Below are 19,744 nucleotides of genomic sequence, written 5' to 3'. Positions count from 1 at the left end.
ACATTTTGAGTTGAATGAATATTCTGATCCGTCGTAAATATCGAAAATGATTCAACAATAACGATAAGGAAAATGTTCTGACTATTAATTCATTTGAAAGGTTAATTTATAAGAAGAAAATATCTATGTGTAAAATGACTTATTTCTGTATTAAAGGGAAAAAATTAGTTTCAGGCATAGATGAATTAATTAAAATGCAGAAGTTAGAGATTTTTTTCGATAGCTGAATCGAGGTCTTGACATATCGTTTCCAATCATTCATAACTTCTGAAATATCATTGCAAACGACTTCTATAGGCTACTACACGCATCTATTAGAATACTGGACAGCATTTCAACTTTTTTTAGGAAGAGGTTTTTTCTTTGTTTGCTCAACATTTGTGTACGGTTTTTGGCCCTGAAATTGTAAAATAATCATTGTCAGCATGTACAAAAATTTCGAATTGGGACATTTCAAATTCATCGAACCCAGCCACAATACAATATATTTTAAAAGATAGTAGGCTTCACCACCACCACGGCACTGACTCGTCTCACGTCCACGAGTAGTCAGTAACTAGTCCACGAGCTGCTCTACACTTTTTGACCTCTAGTAAGAAGGGCTCTATATAAGTTTCAGAGACTTTGACCGTTTTGTATTTTACTTATTTATTTCTAAACATTATTTTCGATATTGTGGGTTTTTGGGGGTCATTTAAACCCTCGAGCCCTTGCACCGGGCAACAACTATATACTGGACTGTACTCTCGAATAGTTCTATCTTCTCTGAAAGTTTCAGAGACTTTGACCGTTTTTTATTTCACCTATTTATTTCTAAACATTATTATTGATATTTTGGGGGCTTTGGGCGTCAATTAGACCCCCAAGGAGCCCTTGCACCGTGCAACAACTATATACTGGACTGTAGCTCTCGAATAGTTCTGCTCTGAAAGATTCAGAGACTTTGACCGTTTTGTATTTTACTTATTAATTTCTAAACATTATTTTTGATATTTTGGGGTCTTTGGGCGTCAATTAGACCCCCAAGGAGCCCTTGCACCGGGCAACAACTATATACTGGACTGTACTCTCGAATAGTTCTATCTTCTCTGAAAGTTTCAGAGACTTTGACCGTTTTGTATTTCACTTATTTATTTCTAAACATTATAATTGATATTTTGGGGGCTTTGGGCATCAATTAGACCCCCAAGGAGCCCTTGCATCGGGCAACAACTATATACTGGACTGTAGATCCAGTTTCAGACTTTGGCCGTTTTGTATTTCATTTATGAATTTATTTATGTATTTAACAATATTTTTGTTATTTTGGGGTTTTGGGGTGAATTACACCCCCAAGGAGCCCTTGCACCGGACGATAATTATAAACACCGGGCTGTAGCTCTTGCACTGGCTCTATCTTCGATGGAAATTTCGGGAAAATTGCCCTTAGAATGTCTCCATAGAGACCGGTAACCAGTCTACGTTGCCACCGAGTCCGGTTCCGTGTCCGTACAATAACAACAACAAAAAGTTGTAGTAGCATATTCGCAATTTAATTTTAACGTAAAATATCTTTTTATTCAATAACAGTGCAAAAAATACACATTAAGAAACCACTAAAAATTTATAATAAATTTGAATCGAGTGATGAAATAAATTTAAATTGAGTGAGTAGTACAACAACCCCTTAACTTAAAACTTATTTTTCGCCTTTTAAATAGCCTGTTAATGTTATCATCCCTGCTTAAGGCTCTATGTTTCACATTAAGCAGCTGTGTTATATAAGTGCCATTTTTAAACTGGTATCATTCAAATGACCGCCACTGTGTTGTTAAAAGATAACTCCACGTACGCAGTGATCACCGTACTGCCCTAAATCCCTAAACGTAAACTAAACTGGTTTTGACTGGTGTTAGGCCTATATACTGTAATCAAGATTTTATCAAACTAACCTTGTTCCCTATATAATTTAGATTTCATTTGGATAGAATATTTGAATTGATACACAGGTGATAATTAATAATAGGAGAATTTTCTGAATTATTTCGGTAAGGTTTTCGATTTAAGAAATGAGATTCTGATATTACCACAAACTGATATTTCAAATTCTGACAGATAAGCCACAGGGGCTCGTATTTGAAGTTTGGGGGGGGGTGAACTGTAGCTAAAATCATCCAGTATCCCTGGTACTATATAAATAAAAAGAATATATATCTAAGCTAAGAATATAACTTTTTATATATATATAGTACCACAGGAATATTGGATGATCTAAGCTACAGTTCACCCCAAACTTCAAATACGAGCCCCAGTGAGATAAGCATTCAATTTATAGGCTCGTGTAAAGCGTTTATTCTAAATTTCCTTACACAACTGTGTTTCACTAAATCTATGATTCATGTTTAGAAGCAGGCCTATTATTGACATTTAATGAGCGCAGGTGTTTCGTATCAATAGGTTTAGCGTTATCATGTTGCGGACGGTGTTTCCGAGGCTGTCTGCCTTGAAGAAATGTCCATCTAGTGGTACTGCACGTGCTTGTTCATCCACATCGGCACCAAGTGGTGTACCTTATAAGTAAGTGCCAATTGAAACTAACCAACAATCGATAGAATTGATAATCATGAGATAGAATTAGCCTTGAGAAAAACCCACAATATTAAGAAAAACGAAGAGAGAATTTTTCGTTTTGACTGAATTCTATTCGAGCCATTTTAAAAACTGAATTGAGTTGAAGCATCAAATACTCGTCTAGTTTTTCTTCATATTTAGGGCTGTTCTTCTATTGAATTAGACAATCTCTTACCTAGATAGAAACCAACAATTGCGAAATTTAGCAATTAGCCTCCAGAAATTTCTAAATACACAGTTATTGGCAAATTGCCCTAAGTCCAATTTCATACGCTTAAGAATCATTTAACGTAACGTTTTTAATCGACCATATCTTTAACAGAAATACTTTAGAAGACAATAGAAATGGAGAAAAGACCGTCCCGAAATCAGCGGAGGTGGTTGTTATTGGAGGTGGATCTATAGGCTGTAATACTCTGTATCACCTCACAAAATTGGGGGTTAAGAATGCTGTACTTATTGAAAAAGATCAGTTGACTGCTGGAACTACCTGGCATACAGCAGGTTGGTATCTTTGATATTCAAAAGAAACAGTAATCAATAGAGAATTGGAGAGTTGTTCCTTTTCTTAGCGCCTTTCCAAATGTGATTATGTGCAAAGCACTTGCTCCTTGAAAGACTTAGGCCTACGATGCAGCCATTTTTTTCGAATTGATCTTAAAAATTTAACTGTTGACAGGTTTGTTGTGGCGTCTAAGACCGAACGATGTGGAAATACAACTCATTAATTATACACGTGACCTCCTGAAACAACTGGAGGTGGAGACCGGGGTCGTGCCGGGATGGATCGAAAACGGCGGTCTATTTATCGCTTCGAACAAGGAACGACTCGACGAATATAAACGACTTTTAAGCGTAAGCGTCGTTGTCGAACAGATAAACGAATGATTGAATGTTTGTTTTTCGTGAACTCTGGTCTTACAAAATTCTCATTACAAAGTTCAATACAGAGAAGCTAAAACCTTTGTACCGAGTACTTCAAAAAGTGATATCAGTAATTATCTGATATTAATATCGAACAAGGCTGTTCTGACCAGTTAGATGAAGTCTGAGCTGAACTGGGTCTTATCTGAGTTCAGATTGACTGATAGTACACAAAGCACATGCACATGTACGCACATGTAAACAAAGTTATTTACACCTTATCGAAGAATTATCTGGAATTTTATCGAAATTCATCTGATTCTAGATTGGGAAAGTTTATGGCGTTGAATCGTACATCTTGGGCAAGAAGGAAACGAAGGATCTTTATCCACTGATGAATGTAGACGATGTGTATGGTACGTTGTATAGCCCGGGAGATGGTACGATGGATCCCGCTGGTTTCTGTTCAGCTCTCTCACGCGGGGCCACTCGAGCTGGAGCTCAGGTAATTTGAATACCATTCGTTACAGGGTTGAACAACGGCTACCCCGATATGTAAGGTCCTTTTATGTATTTTCCAGGTAGTAACTGATTGCTCAGTGACTGGAATCAATGTCAAGGAAGATGATTTTGGTGTACGTAGAGTGGCTTCTGTAGAAACCAGTAAAGGCACAATTGAAACTAACTGCGTTGTTAATTGTGCGGGTAAGTTGAATGAATTGGCGAGTTTTTCTCTCGAACTCTCATCGTTAAATGTAATGATGTTGATCGCGTAGGTGTTTGGGCTCCGTTATTGGGTAGAATGGCCGGAGTAAACGTTCCGTTGATCGCGATGAAACACGCGTACGTCGTATCGGAACGAATCGAAGGGATTCAGAATATGCCGAACGTTCGAGATCACGACGCGTCTGTTTACCTGCGTTTACAGGGCGACGCCTTGTCGATCGGAGGATACGAACCGAACCCAATATTCTGGGAACAGGTACAAAAATTTGACACCATGAAAAAGGTTTACGCCGTCTAAAATTTTGTTCGATTTAATGCTTGTTTATTGTAGGTGGATAAAGATTTTGCGTTTTCGCTGTTCGAGTTGGATTGGGATGTATTCGGTGTACATATCGAAGGTGCTATTAATCGCGTCCCGGTTATCGAACAAACTGGTGTCAAATCGACTGTCTGTGGTCCAGGTGAGTGGGATGGAATTTAATGTTCATAAGCAGACGGTTTACTTTTGGCTGCTATAACTTGCATATAAACCATATTTAATGAATGCTCCCTTATTGTGTGATTTAGAATCGTTCACTGCCGATCACAAACCGTTGATGGGTGAATCGCCGGAGGTGCGTGGTTTCTTCCTCGGATGTGGTTTCAATAGTTCCGGTATGATGTTAGGTGGTGGATGTGGTCGTGAATTAGCTCGATGGATCGTTCATGGTCAACCTCAATTCGACATGTTCTCCTATGATATAAGGTATAGATAAATTTTCACCTGTAATTCAGTACAAATGACTCTCTTGCCAGGATAGAGGTCGCGTCATAGTTTGTTCGCCAACCAGTGCTGGAAACTTGCCTTACATAACGAAAACAAAATTTAATCAGGATATTTACAAACTTCAAGGTTCTGTCAACCAATATGGCATAGTCATGTGGAAATACATGTAGCACGTGGCTACATGACACTACATGACCGTCTGTTTGATTCTGAGAGCTCTCATTAATTTCATTTCACCTGCAGACGTTTTCCTCATAAACTCACTGATAATAATCGTTGGATCAAAGAACGTAGTCACGAAGCTTACGCTAAGAATTACGCGACGGTATTTCCGCACGATGAACCGCTGGCGTCTCGTAATATGAGGAAAGATCCTCTCTATCAGGTAAACTCCTCGCACATTTCTTTATTTGAAACACTGAAAATCCAGATCCCAGAGATATTATTATTCTTATCGTGTCCAGGTTTTAGCCGAGCAAGGATGTCATTTTCAAGAGCGCCACGGATGGGAGAGGCCTGGTTGGTTCAATAAAGACGGCCCAGTTCCGGTGAGTGCCCAACTTCGTTTGTTACAGATCGTGATATCGATCACTTCAAATTCAAGTTTAAACGTAAATATTTTCTTTTTTTTTTTTCAGCCACTAGAGTACGACTACTATGGTAATTATGATATCCCTGCGAATGAGAATAATGGATACTTCGACAAACTTAAGTTGGATTATTTCTTCGAATTCCCAAAACATCACGACCTAGTAAGTATTGTACCCTCATGTTAGTATATTGATTATTTCGTATCATGAATTGATATCGTAAGATTTGTTTACCTTTAGATTAAAGAAGAATGTTTGACTTGTCGCGAGAAAGCTGCAGTGTTTAACATGTCTTACTTCGGAAAGTTTTACCTCGTCGGGCCAGACGCGGCGAAAGCAGTTGATTGGATTTTCACCAACAATCTGAGGAAAGATCCAGGTAGCTAGCCTGCTGAGATGTGACACTTAACGGTATGGTTACAGTCCACTATGTTGATCGTATTGTGTATGTGTATTTATAGGTAGTACGGTGTATACTTGTATGCTGAATAAACAAGGAGGAGTAGAAGGTGATCTGACTGTATCCGTGATAGAACCAGGTTCAGGAGGTCCACACGCGCCTAAATTTGATGGTATGTATCCCGTATTTTTACCGAAGTTTCATAGATCATCCACCTGGATTTACATGCCAGTTGATGTGCAATGTCCATCTTTTTGAAGGTGTAGGATATTATTTAGCTGTGGGCGGAGCCGCAGGACAACAGGGGTGGAGTCATATTACGTCAATCATACAGGATCAAAAGTTCAATTGTCAGTTGATAGACCATACCGATGATATGGGAATGTTGAGCGTTCAAGGTCCTAAAAGGTAAGAATGAGATGACTCTAAAAGTGAGTGCGGTGAAACAATCCAGAAGAATGTCTTATTTATTTGACGATTATTTCTTTCAGTCGCGATATTCTAAAATCGTTAATTGATACAGATCTGTCAAATGAAGCATTTCCATTTTCTTCTCACAAGGTAATGAACAAAACGTATGATAAGGATCTCGTGCGAATGCTAGTTCGTTCTCGCCAATTTTCTTCGTAATCATTTCGTACAACAGGTTGTGAAAGTAGCTGGTCACGAGTGTCGTGCGATGCGTCTGTCGTTTGTCGGTGAACTCGGCTGGGAATTGCACGTTCCTAATGAATCACTAGTCGCAGTGTACGAAGCTGTAATGCGGGAAGGCAAGGATTACGGCGCCTGTAATGCGGGTTACAGAGCCATCGATTCATTAAGCATTGAAAAAGGTATGCGATTTTTAAGATTAAAACCCACTACATGTATATACCAAATTTATTAGATGAAATACCAAATTTATTTATCCAAAAATAAAAATCTTAAGACACTAGACTCGATCTGGAGGTCATCATCATCAGGTGTGGTGTATGAACCCTTCATAATAATAATAATAATAATAATTAGTGCTTATATAGCGCCTTTCCAATGAATGCTCAAAGCGCTGTCACTCAATTATTACCCAGCTTCTGTTACCAATCCAGTACATTCTTACTCTCCCTGGGGAGATGCAACACCGATACGCTGCAGAGCGATCAAGGCGTCGTCAGCCAGTAGCAATTGTGAATTAATGCCTTGCCTAAGGACACTACAGCACAGCCGGGGTTCGAACACGCAACCTCCCGATTGGGTGGCGAGCACTCTACCACTAAGCCACACTGCTCCACACAATCTATTTTCATCTATTTTCCATGTCCCGAGTGTGACTATTGTACTAATATGCGATTACCCGAATGCCACACATTTCTCTTAGAATCTGATCTACAAGTCTTTTCTATAACGTAGGATATCGACATTGGCACGCCGATCTTCGTCCCGATGACACGCCACTAGAGGCAGCACTGGCATTTACTTGTAAAATGAAAACGGACATCCCGTTCCTCGGTAGAGATGCATTAGAGAAGCAGAAAGCAGATGGTTTGAAGCGTAAATTAGTCTGTTTCACAATCGATGAGTAAGTATTTAAAATCTTCTAAGTCCTCAAAGATTGTTACTGATAGAACTTTTCAAAGGTTGGCCACGACAATCATTAAATTCATCACTTTATTTACGTTTTCAGTCATGTACCACTGCACGGTTTAGAGGCAATATTCAGGGATGATATTCCAGTGGGTTATATTCGGCGAGCCGAGTACGCGTTCGCGCTGGGTAAAAGTATCGGATACGGGTACGTCTGTCATCCCGAAGGAAAGACGGTCAACAACGCATTCTTGAAATCCGGACAATATCGCCTCGAACAAATGGGCACTTCGTACGACGCGACTGTTCACGTACAGACCCCGTTCGATCCGAAAAATAATCGAGTGAAAGGATTATACGAAATGACCGCTTAAATATTCAATAAAAACTAGTCAAAGGATGAATTGTGATTCGCCGACATCAGGGAGCATTTTTCGTATGGGTTTAACTTCCCGCGGTTAGGATTCAAACCAGATGGCACAAATTTGTGGTGCCAAATCAGTCTCGCGATGCCATCTGGTTCGAATCCCTGCCGATCGGGTTTGATATGGGATAAATTCGCTTAAAATATATCGTGAATTTATCATTTCACGAATGTTGTCGTGTCCATATATACAATGATTTACTTCTACATTAAATCAGTTTTTTGTCCATGTCTTTTTCTAAGAGATGATCTACTTTGAATCCTATTATATAGTATCTTTTATAGATGTCGCCAGTATTTTTGATGTCACCTGTACTGTAAATATTGAATTGCTACTACACATGATGAATATATATATTTGAAAAATATATCGTTTGAAATATACCGTAGTAATGTTATTTCTTAATTTCTCAGTTTTTCACGTGAACTTTGAATCCAAGCTTTGTTTCGGTGATGGATGGTTTGTAGGAAATCTGCTACTTTTTGGAAAAAAATTTAGGCCCTGATATGTGCTTATTTTTCATCGAAATGTCATAAGTACTACTTTTTGACTAGCAAGTTATCTGAAAAATATTTATCGCAGCATTCGTAATTGTGGATGCTCGGTGTTGATCAAAAAATAATCAAACATCACTTGGCAATTAACATGTCCTAGTGCATGCGAGGGACAAAGGATGAAATTGTTGGAATCGCAGCACTACGAGTACAGACAGTAACCCAAATTGCACATGGTCAGTTATATATGATTTATTCATAGACTTTTTAAATACATAACAGCATCACAAGCATTCTATTGACCCGACATGACAAACCCTTAATCCAAATTATGACAATTCTATCCCATTCCCCATTGAGTGAATTAAGTAAAAACAATATATATTATGCAAACAAAACCACTAATGGGGTTTGTCAAGATGAATGATTTTTGAAGTTGATCCTCAACCCGTTAATTTGATATCTAGGGCTAAAAAATTGATACCTTGTTTCTCATTTCTGGTGAGTTCAAAAGTTAACCGGCTGCCTGTACATAACAACCATGATCAAGCTAACCATAACAGCTGTAGAAATGAACTGATTACAAATTCTATTGCTGTTTTCAAAATGAACTGGCCGATTAGGAGAAAGAAGGTATAATTTTTTTTTAGCCTAATTTCACATACTTGCTATATATCTCACTGAACACACAGAGCAGTTGATAAGTCAGTCGATGCCCAGCATAAAACCGACATTCTACCTAATAATATCTATCTAAACTATCATACGTCGCAATCAACTCGTCGTAAACCTTTCTTGGCAGCCTGATGAATGTGACCTTCTAAATTATCTAGAATGGAACATATTCGACGCGTGAATGAAGGCACTGATGACTTATGAGGAATATTATTAGGAAAATACTTACATATCTTATGTTTTCCTTTGATGGGGAATTTAACGAGTAATTCTTGTGGATTTTGACCAATAAATACAAACGGAGATGACGATTCACCGCCAGGAAACTGTTGAATACGAATACCGCAATGATTATTATTTGAACAGAATAACTGATCTAGAAACCGGGCAGGATTACTGACCTGTTTTCGATACTCGTCTTGAGCTAAACAATCGGTAACGTCGACGCAACCTAATAAACACCCGACCGGGTAGTGTTCAGGAAACCTTAATCTTGGTTCTGAAACGATAAATAAATCTCGATTAAATTTCCCATATAAACCAACTTGAATTAATTCGAAATAACGATAAACTTTTCAACTGACTCTTGTAAAATTGCCTATAAAATTCTTCCAGTTCGTCGATTTCTTCTTGTGTTGGTGTTTTAGCAGTAGCAGCTATGTACAGACGTCCCCTGTGAGCTGAGTACCACGTACGACCTTCATGTCTGTGAATGCGAAAACAAATATTTCAAATATAAACAGCAGATCAATAATAATGAAGTTACAGTAACTATGCTAATGTTTCAGGTAGAATGCATTTCAGAGATTATTTCAAAAATGTAAAATTGTGAAATCTAATCTCTGGAGATGGGTAGAAGCTACCCGAAATGTCTCTATAACTGATGTTTGTTGTAGATCTTCAATACATAGACTAGACTGTGACAAGAGTAAATAGATTTCAAATATCCTCTAAATTTGAAAGAATACTGAATATTCCTTGTCATTGAAAACTGCTCACTTCTTAATTCCAGCGATGAGTAGCGATGCCCACGGTTGATGCATACTGAGGCAAACACCATCATCTGCCATTTCCTGTAATTCTTTATCCTGTAATCTCAACGTTTTAGATTTTACCTCCGAGTGATTCGAAACTTTAGTACTGTATCTCTGCTCCGGCGGCACATACTGAAAATAGATATCCAATAATGACAATAATTACGGATTTCTCTTCTAGAGCGCTGTCATGAGATAACGAAGACCGAGTGTTTCCTGGGGACTTATTTTTTTCAACACAACAAGATCTGTCCAAGACAGCCCAAAGTATTCCCACGCAAGTAATAAAACCCCTACAAGAGGAACTAATAATCAATACTGTGTCTCATCCATGGGTAGCCAATGCAGACTTTTTAACACAGAGGCTGAGACCTAACCTAATACGCGATGTGCACAGCCTAATTCTAAGCTCACTGTGAAAGGTGCAAGAGAGGTCAAAGGTACAGCAATAACAGCATTGTTACTTTCTATGCAGGAGGAAATGAATGCATAACGAGCGCAGATTTTAATTTGAACATTGATTTGTGAAAGCTGCTCCAAAACCTAAATCTCATTAATCTTCTCACTTCACAACCAATAAGCGAACAATTACCTTAGGAGCCGATTGCTTCGTGTATGATAAAACCGGATTGACAAGATCGGAAAATTCACTTAGATCAAGCTTCGGCGTGTCGTCATCGACTGATTTAGTCTTCGCGCCGCCGTAGTGAACTTCTTGTACGATTTTATCGTGTCGATCGTACATGTTAACGACGCTTTCCATTTCGGCGTCGATAATCCGTCTGCCGGCAAAGTCGAACGTGATTTTACGATCGAGTCGCGAGCCATGTCGCTGTTGGCGTAATTCGGCTTCGCGCGATTTTAACTTCGAACGTTCTTCCGTCGTCAGCCACGAGTTTCCCTCCGTCGCGAAATAGTCCGATTCGTCGTCGATCACTTGTGTTCTTCGGGCACTGAGGAGATAGATATCAACATACCCGGTGAGAGGTTACCCTTAAAATACTTTTGGAAAAACCACAAAAACGAAGAATAAGTTGTTGAAGTGACTATTATTTACCCAGCTGCCAGTTACTTGCGAGCCATTAATAGATATGTTGTTTAAACAGCAGCTGAAGGCTTATATTAGAGTTAGAGAAAGAGAGAGAGGAGAAACATATGATAAAATCCCACAATACAAATGGAAGGATTTCTTGAGCTAATATTTCATTCAACGTTTTGACTTTATCCTAATATTATTCTATAGTCATCTTCAGGAACAATGATTGAAGTTAGTATGTAGCTGGGTGAAGAAGTTTTCTGCAGTAGCCTGCAAAAAGATCATTTTGGCAGCTATAAGCCTATATTTCATAATATAGGGCCTAACAAGCTGCTGAATAAAAATCACAAGCCATAATTTAAACTGTGAATCGACAAACCCAGTCAATTGCATTTCTTACGAATTTCATCAACATACCATGATTTGTCGTATTCCAATAATTTCTCTTTATGTTCTACAGCTTTTTGTAGGCCATCGTTTATTCTGGAAGCTTGATGTGGTAGATCTCCGCTGTCGCCGTTCTCAACCTTGTGTAACTTCATCAACTGCTGACGAAGGCGCTCACTTTTCTTCGAACCACGCGACAGAATTTCTTGTTCTTCTCGAGTACAGACCTGTGAAAGATAGATATTTCGTAGAGATATTTTCAAGCAGGGTCCCTCAAGATCAGTCATTTCTGGATCTAAGGAGTTTTAAAGGGGAAAATTTCAAATTTTGAAGAAGTGTCCGCGTCACTTTCAAATCTCATTTACTGTAGACTCCTTCTGAATCAGTAGTTTATCTTGGTAAACCGGTGTTTTTGTAAGCAATCATTATTCTTTACAACACTACTCTAATTCAGTAACTGCCAAATTCAGTAAAGAAAAAATCCTGGTCCCAAATGCTTAAGCATAGTCTACCATGCACAACTAAACATTTCTTATAGCCTATTTCTCAGTTGAAGGAGTCCTTAAAGGATTATTGGACATTTTGCTAAAATTATAGGGAGTTTCAAGCACATTTAAAAGTATTCTCTGTTAAGAAGGAGCTTTTGAGAAATCTAGGAATCGCTGAGGGACGCTATCAAGGTACGTGAATCAGCAACATCGATAGGCGACTATGAATCTATTACTGGTCCATGTCTGTTATCATCGAAAGCTCGAACACTTACAAGATTTCCACAGTAAAGACAAGGTCCTGATCCCTCTTGTTCACAGACAACGCGACCACATCTCAAACAATTACTAATCAGAGCATGTTTAGACGCTTGACATTCGCAACCATGTCGACCTACAATAATCATTTAAACAATTCTAAAATTGTTTTTCTCTTTGTTAGGACAGTGAAAGTAAAGCTCCTGCGCACACCTACCTGGCAGTTTAATGATTGTCTTAGCCTGGCCTTCGTTGCTATACAACGACACAAACTTATTCTTCTTTTTACTATGACTAGCAGTTGAATTATCTAAATTCATCGACTCAGCCTTTTCACTTATATCTGCCGGCTGTAAACATATAAAACTCTCTCGATATTGTACGTACTGTTATTCGGTTGAAGACAATCATTGAATAAGTTCCGACTGAAAATTAACTTTCAAACCTGTGAATTTTCAATTCCATTGATTTCATTGCTCTGATTGTGGTCGATTGCTTTTGTTTTCCATTTCTTCTTTTTTGATTTCGTCGTTCCCTGAGCTTTGATGTAACACTCCTCATCAGCGTTCTTCTGATATACCTATAACGAAGCAATAGCCAACATCTGAATATCAAAAATAGCCAAGATCAACAAAAGAATTAAAGTAATTCAAGTTACCTTCAAACCGTCTTCATTTGGAGGTCGCCATTTCAGTAGGAGTTCTTTTATGAATTTTGTATTTCGTTTCTCGGAACCATCTAATAATTCCAGCATATATTCCTCTAGATCTTCTTTACTTTCAATAGCTAATATATATCTGAAAGAAGATAGATGTAATTTAACAATCAAAAAATTGTTTAGTCAGCAATTCTGTCAATTTTTTGTCAACCAGTCCAAGAACTACGGTTATTTTGGTAACACATTGTCATTAGACAGTTTTATGACAGGGAACCCATAAGTTAACATGATTACTTTCTGCCAGATAAGTGAAAGACAGAATTAATAAAAAAATATTCTTTTTAAGAAAATGCAACTTCAGCATATCTCCTGTCGTCTGAATTGAGAGTTTGAACAGAGGTCGGTCAAGCTATTTTTCATTACATTAGATTTTTTCTGCCCTGCCGCTTGACTTAACCTTTTTCTGAAAGTCTATCATCATTAAGAACTCCGTTGAGAATTTTTTGTCAATTTGATCAGTATACCTGGCAATATCTTCGGTCGCTTCGAACTGCATTAAATTTGACAATTCCGAACAAATCCATTGCACAATGGGCGCAGACATCTTTGAGACTGGAGCTCAACGACCTTCACATCCACAGGCCGCATTTCGGTAGAGAAGAGACTCGAGTTCCCGGGAAATTTGCTGCGATATTCTGCGATTAAATCTCGATTCCTGAAACAATGGTCCGGACCAGAGGAGATAACAGTGCCAGAAAAGGTTCGTCTTTAAACTATACTCACTTTAGAAACTTTGGAACCGATCGATTCCGTGTCTAAACGTAGATTTAAGAGCTTTGAAAAAAATTTCTTTTTAGATTTACTACAGCGCCATCTATGAGTATCACGTGTAACTATAGTATTATTTGACTAAATCTCAACTCTCTCTACTTTTCAGCTGTTGCGGCTAAGGCGCCAAGAAAAGCTCTTTCGACACCATCTGCGTCGTGTTACGGAGAATCGTCCTCTCCTGGAGGTAAAAAATGAAAAACTCAAATATCGTCCCCCATTTTTTAAATCTGAATAAAACCGTGTTGTTGTCACTTTTTCTTCAGGCAAAGCTGGCAAGTACGCCGGAGGTAACCCTTACTGTCCGAGACCGACACCAGAATGGCAAAAACCGATAGACATGTTCTTTCAAAAAAGCGATAAGGAAAATACGAAGCCAAATGAAAAAACTACATCAGACGCCGGCGCAACGAGTAGTAAAAGTAATAGGTAAGTCTATAAATGGATGAATAAATGTAAATCAATCAACTTTCAATTGGAACTGAATGATTTGATTTATTTTCAGCGATGAAAGTAGTGGAGGAAGCAGTACCACAGCGGATGCAGCTCCAACATCCAGTTCAGCATCGCCATCAAAAACAGCTACTAAAAACAATATTATTGACGACAGCGATGAGGACTGACCCCGCCCCCTGCACTGTACGTCGGCCAATGAAACCTGCTACTTACTCAAGTCTATATAAATGCATTTAAATGTCAATTCTTCGCTCTTATGTTTATAGTTTCCGAGATTTTTGTCTAATATTTCATTTTGTCAAATAAAACGTTTTACATTGAACTATATAATACATGGCAGCAGTTTGACTTCAAATATTCGAGTTATGGCCCCTTCCATAGGTTAGCTTACGACTTAATTATTAATAGGTGCGTAATGTAGATTTTGAACGGCCTGGCTGCGTATGCTGGAAATATATGGACAAGTAAAGGTTTTTTAAGAAAAATCCATAATATGCCAAAAAAGCAAGAAATGAAGAACTTGTCTTGTGAGATTTTCAATTTTATTTTTAGTAGTAACAAAACAATAAACACAATAGTAATTTACACCAGGATAAAAACATATTACACAAATGATTTCATCAACAATATTGACGCGTATACGCATGCAATTAAATGACAATTATAATCGACTTCAATGCATGGATGGATGTATTAACATAGCGTATATCTGTTTGTTACAAGGCCTACGACTAACTATCATTCAAAACAGAGCATCTAACTAGAGTACAACAGCAACGTTAGTCCAAAAATATTCATATCCTTAGTATTCTCAGAAATTTGTCGATCGAAGTTTCCTAAACGTTCTCTCATCAGCATTGAGATCAATAATGCAAAGCCATCGGTTTCAAAGCGGTCGTACATGTAAATGGAAAATTGCAAATTATTTCTATAATATGATATTAAAGGCCGCCTTTCTACACGCATAAATTATATTTTACAAAATGTTGATAATATACATGAAATGCGTTGTTAACATTAGAAAGCTGTGATTAACACGTTAATTCAGAAATACTTTCAACGGACACGAAGAACCTTGAAAAGGAATATCTATAAAGATACACATATGACTGACTGAACACAGATAAGTACTACGTACTCGGTTCATTTCAAAAGAAAGTTCATTCAACTAATCAACATCTAGTACAACAATCCTAACCGTATCAACACTGCCGAAGACTAATCGATTCAATTAACTAAATATTTTTGGGAGTAACTAACATTAGGTATCACAGTAATACTGGAGGAAATCATAAGTATAATATTCACGATGATTTGATTCACGTGTTGATGAGTTAATAATACGTTCTAACTAAAACTACGACGGTCTAAATTCAATCTATATTTTGAACGTATTCGCATATGGCATTCGTGTAATCCGAACACAAACCACTTCCACCTAAATCGGGCGTAAGATACTGCAAAAAAGAAGCGAAAAAGAGAAGTTAGTTTTGTGTGAGACGCGACGAGAGGTTTCGATTACGGATGAATGAGAAAGACGATCATTTTTCTACCTTTCCTTCTTTGATTGTTGCGAATGCAGCCGTTTCGATACGTCGCGCGTGGTCCGGCAGATTCATATAGCGTAACATCATGACGGCGCTGAGTAACAACGCTGTCGGATTCGCTTTATCCTGACCAGCGATATCAGGAGCAGTGCCGTGAACCTACAATGGATAAATGGTCACCGATTCAATGCTGAAATTATTTATATCTCCAGATATTATTTGTATCTCCAGATATTCTGAATAACGTGTCTTCATGACATATTCTAATCTTTGATAAAAAAATCTGTTTTAAATTCTGTATTTAGTTGGTTTTATACTTATCAACTAATCATTGAATTTCTTTAAATCGTCTATCGACATATGCATGTTTCATCAAAACTTACCGATTCAAAAATGGCACCGTTTTCACCGATGTTGCCACTAGGTGTCACTCCTAGTCCACCGATCAGACCAGCGCATAAATCACTGAAATTGAGCGAAAGAATGGATTAGAAAATGTATCGCGATATGCAACGGCCACGATTCGTAAATCGTAACAGCTCACCTTAAAATATCACCGTACAGATTAGGCATAACTAGAATATCAAACTGTGTTGGATCATGGACCATCTGCAATGAAAATCGAAACATACATTTTATACTGAAGACAATTAGTTCACATTTAAAAAAAAAACGATTTCAAAACTACGCCATCTTCTTACACTGAGACAGACGGTGTCTAAGTACATTTCGTTGAATTTGATGTCCTTGTATTTTTCAGCCGTTTCTCGACAACAACGCAAGAACAAACCGTCAGACATTCGCCTGAAAAACATGTAAAATGACGTGAATTTGGGGCCAACAAAATCATGTAGTATGGAATAGGTCAATCAGACCAGACCAGACTGCCTGATAACTCTATTGTAGGAGTTACCACACAAAAAAATAAGACAGTAATTTGACAAAGATAGTGGTTCAATTGAAAATGAGCTAGAAATTATTCTGATTTTCAGAGTTGGGAGTAGTTGAGTTCTTTAAACAGTAGAAACTACTCTCAAATAGTAGTCATAGTCAGGTGTGGTTCATGTAGTATCGAGACGCACTTACATAACATTAGCCTTGTGTACAGCTGTGACGTGGCTGCGATTATTCTGTCTCGCGTAGCTGAACGCGAATTCGGCGACTCTCCGCGACGCTTCTTCAGTTATCAATTTAATACTCTGTACAACTCCATCCACAATCTAAACAAACAAAGATACAAGCGTTTAAGCAACATCGGGGAAATTCTAGTCCCGGTTGGGAAACGTTTTATCCAGCGCCCGAGGTGTTTAAGCAGCCACTTACAATATGTTCGATTCCACTGTATTCTCCTTCGGTGTTTTCTCGAATCGTCACCAGATCGACATTCTTATACGGAGTCTCGTAACCCTCCACCGATTTACAAGGTCGCACATTCGCGTATAATGTGAACTCCCTGGAAAGACATCAAATCACTAACATCAAGAGAATACGACGATAATGAAGATGAGTATCGGGATATAGTCGACACGTCCAATAAACTATATCTTAAGGAAATATTTTCACAATATGGAACACAGTAAGTAGTGTCTTATTAATGGTGATAATCAATTCAAAATACACGGAATTGATAATTGATCATTTAACTTTCAAACAAATCGACAGCGGCCACTTTTTAAAATTTGATTCATCTCTAACTATTCCCTGACATTTTGAGTTGTTTTCTGGCTCGATCTGCTAAGAGACATTAAGAGTTCATATGCAAGATCTGACTATCTCAACAAAACTCCCCAACTATTCCCTGACTTTTCTATAGCAAAGAAAATTCCCTGATTTCCAGATAAGCGGACACCCAGACCAATATAGAAATTCAACGTACTTCCGTAAAGCAAGATTCAGAGACTGATGTCCCTTGCCTATAGGAGTCGCCAGGGGTCCCTTCAAACCGATCCCATTTTTGTTCACGGAATCGATAGCTTTGGAAGGAATAGCAAAGCGACCGTCAGGACCTTTCACCGGAGTTACATCAACCGGTTCCCAATCTATCGGTACCTAAAATAAAAATAATAAACCTCATTGTAGAAATAAATATTCACTAGGACCCAGTTCCAAGTTTTAGTCTAGAATTAAAACCATTTCATCTCCACTATTTTAACAGTGAGTTCAGTTAAATAGATAATTGTGGAACTGGGTCGAGGGGTTAAGTACAACAATGTAACTCTTATTTCATTATCAAACTCACGTCAGCTGCTGTGAATATCTTCTGCACAGCTGCCGATATCTCGGGTCCGATTCCATCACCAGGAATCAACGTCACTAAACGACGATCCTGAAATAGAAATAAAAACGCAAGTTTCATTCAGAGTAAAAAAATGCTAGTTTTTAATTTTCATAAAAGAAAGGGGAATTTATTTTCTAAAAAAGAAAAATAGTGATCTTACTTGAGAATAATTCCGGGTTGCAATTCTCTGGAATCCATTGAGCTATAATTAAGAAAAAGAGAAAGATGAGTAAATTACAACCTAAAACTTCAAGTTCAGAATCGAGAGATGTATGTTTCAATGTTTCTACAGTTGATTGATCAGATATCGTGGTGGTGGTGCCGGAGGCGGTGCGGATGGTCGGTCGGTGCGGTGCGGTGGGGACGCACCTCACTCACTATTTATTGGGGAAACCCACAATAATCATGAATTAAACAAAACAGATTACAAATATTAAACATAATTCAGATACACCGATTATTTCTCTACTTTTTTGTTGCATCTAAATAGATAAATCTCACTGATTTTATGAATAAAACACGTATATTTGGATACAAACCATCGACTTCCAAGCGGATCGGGTGGCCATCATTTTTGCTGAATGACGTCAAGGAAGGATATCCCCGACTGGTGGCAGCACTAGGCGGTACCTGGTATACAACGCGGGCCGGAGCAATGATTCGTGCGTTTATTCGGAATGGTGAAAATTCGAAAATCATTTTTTTCTTTTGCCGAGTCACGAAATTTCGCTGTTTGGGTCATGTATTTATATGCGACATAATGATGGGATTTTATAAGGCTTTTGCATTTATTTTAGTTGACCCTACGAGCAATTAACTGCTCGTAGGTTGACCGTAGTCTTTGGTAGTTCAGGCCGCTTTCAAAGTGAGACCTTGACTTGAACTTCCAGAAACCACACACAATTCTTTAATGTTTTGTCCTGTAAATTTATTGCATGTCTTATCCTATGTATAAATGTTATATACGGCGCAATAAATATAAGTTCAAGTTCAAGTTCACTCCGCCTTACGTACTATTATTGGGCAAACCAGTGCGGCAGTTTCCGGCATTAAAATATGCATGACCGAATGAATGACCAAACGCAATTCGATTCCCTGACAAATCCTGGGGACCTTTGATTGAAACCTGATAAGTAAAAACAGGAACTTCAAGATTTTTTTTTAAATAAAAATGCTCTTTTTATTCCAACACATCTATTACAGGTGATTTCCTCTGCATTCAAAATACAAATAAATGCAGTTTATGATTTATCATTCAGTTACAGTTTACCCCCAGTGGCCGGGTTTGTCAGGAAATTTCAAAAAAATTCTCATTCAAACTAGAATCATCACATTGAACAATCCATCATAATTTCCTTCATGATTTACACTAACAGCAAACAACGTTATCTCAGTAACGATATCTACATCGGATTCTGCAATTCCTTGCATTTCAAAAACAATGTAATCCAAGTCCTTTACTTTGCCTACATTTCCCCAACAAAATTATTATCGATAATACAAAAATACCAAATTCTATACAAACACATCATGTAGATTTCTGATTTGTTCTGACGGTCAAATGTTCCTCGTAAAAACTACTATTAAAACGTGTTAAAATTAATGGACTAATTATACAAAAGGCTAGAATTACATCAAGTTCCTGTTTAGGACTAAATAAACTC

The 19,744-nt window shown here is 38.0% G+C and overlaps 4 protein-coding genes across 5 annotated transcripts; 2 read left to right on the top strand and 2 right to left on the bottom strand.

The window, feature by feature from the left end:
* The first annotated feature begins 1,523 nt into the window (after positions 1-1,523).
* On the top strand, positions 1,524-8,321 carry LOC141905192 (sarcosine dehydrogenase, mitochondrial-like). Of its 2 annotated transcripts, none has more exons than XM_074793989.1 (19): positions 1,524-1,542; positions 2,437-2,556; positions 2,933-3,114; positions 3,290-3,465; positions 3,800-3,979; positions 4,056-4,179; positions 4,251-4,456; positions 4,532-4,661; positions 4,768-4,945; positions 5,210-5,351; positions 5,431-5,514; positions 5,605-5,718; positions 5,797-5,935; positions 6,018-6,128; positions 6,217-6,364; positions 6,448-6,517; positions 6,603-6,789; positions 7,343-7,511; positions 7,617-8,321. In XM_074793989.1, the coding sequence occupies exons 2-19, from the start codon at positions 2,450-2,452 to the stop codon at positions 7,888-7,890; spliced, it is 2,721 nt and encodes a 906-aa protein (XP_074650090.1). In that variant the 5' UTR covers positions 1,524-1,542; positions 2,437-2,449; the 3' UTR covers positions 7,891-8,321. The 2 variants fall into 2 exon arrangements, with proteins under 2 accessions (XP_074650090.1, XP_074650089.1); XM_074793988.1 differs by lacking the exon at positions 1,524-1,542 and adding an exon at positions 1,934-2,027.
* A 385-nt stretch (positions 8,322-8,706) lies between these two features.
* LOC141905193 (activating signal cointegrator 1-like) lies at positions 8,707-13,575 on the bottom strand. The gene is made up of 12 exons (XM_074793990.1): positions 13,496-13,575; positions 12,972-13,110; positions 12,759-12,893; positions 12,531-12,663; positions 12,331-12,449; positions 11,598-11,794; positions 10,737-11,097; positions 10,110-10,276; positions 9,695-9,816; positions 9,512-9,609; positions 9,340-9,436; positions 8,707-9,264 (listed from the first exon to the last, which is right to left on the bottom strand). Exons 1-12 carry the CDS (start codon positions 13,573-13,575, stop codon positions 9,197-9,199), a joined length of 1,716 nt encoding a protein of 571 aa, XP_074650091.1. The 3' UTR covers positions 8,707-9,196.
* A 36-nt stretch (positions 13,576-13,611) lies between these two features.
* Positions 13,612-14,549, top strand: LOC141906038 (PCNA-associated factor-like). The gene is made up of 4 exons (XM_074795186.1): positions 13,612-13,731; positions 13,909-13,986; positions 14,066-14,228; positions 14,305-14,549. The coding sequence occupies exons 1-4, from the start codon at positions 13,695-13,697 to the stop codon at positions 14,420-14,422; spliced, it is 396 nt and encodes a 131-aa protein (XP_074651287.1). The 5' UTR covers positions 13,612-13,694; the 3' UTR covers positions 14,423-14,549.
* A 259-nt stretch (positions 14,550-14,808) lies between these two features.
* Positions 14,809-18,662, bottom strand: LOC141905079 (isocitrate dehydrogenase [NAD] subunit alpha, mitochondrial-like). Its single transcript, XM_074793818.1, has 11 exons — positions 18,620-18,662; positions 18,241-18,282; positions 18,042-18,128; positions 17,679-17,851; positions 17,126-17,255; positions 16,889-17,022; positions 16,504-16,606; positions 16,347-16,411; positions 16,186-16,267; positions 15,809-15,961; positions 14,809-15,712 (listed from the first exon to the last, which is right to left on the bottom strand). Exons 1-11 carry the CDS (start codon positions 18,650-18,652, stop codon positions 15,629-15,631), a joined length of 1,086 nt encoding a protein of 361 aa, XP_074649919.1. The 5' UTR covers positions 18,653-18,662; the 3' UTR covers positions 14,809-15,628.
* Positions 18,663-19,744: the final 1,082 nt, after the last annotated feature.

The sequence above is a fragment of the Tubulanus polymorphus genome, chromosome 5 (genome assembly GCF_964204645.1).
Source record: "Tubulanus polymorphus chromosome 5, tnTubPoly1.2, whole genome shotgun sequence".
NCBI lineage: Eukaryota > Metazoa > Nemertea > Palaeonemertea > Tubulaniformes > Tubulanidae > Tubulanus > Tubulanus polymorphus.
Note: the sequence above shows the minus strand (reverse complement) of the source record. Positions and strands in the feature narration are given on the sequence as shown.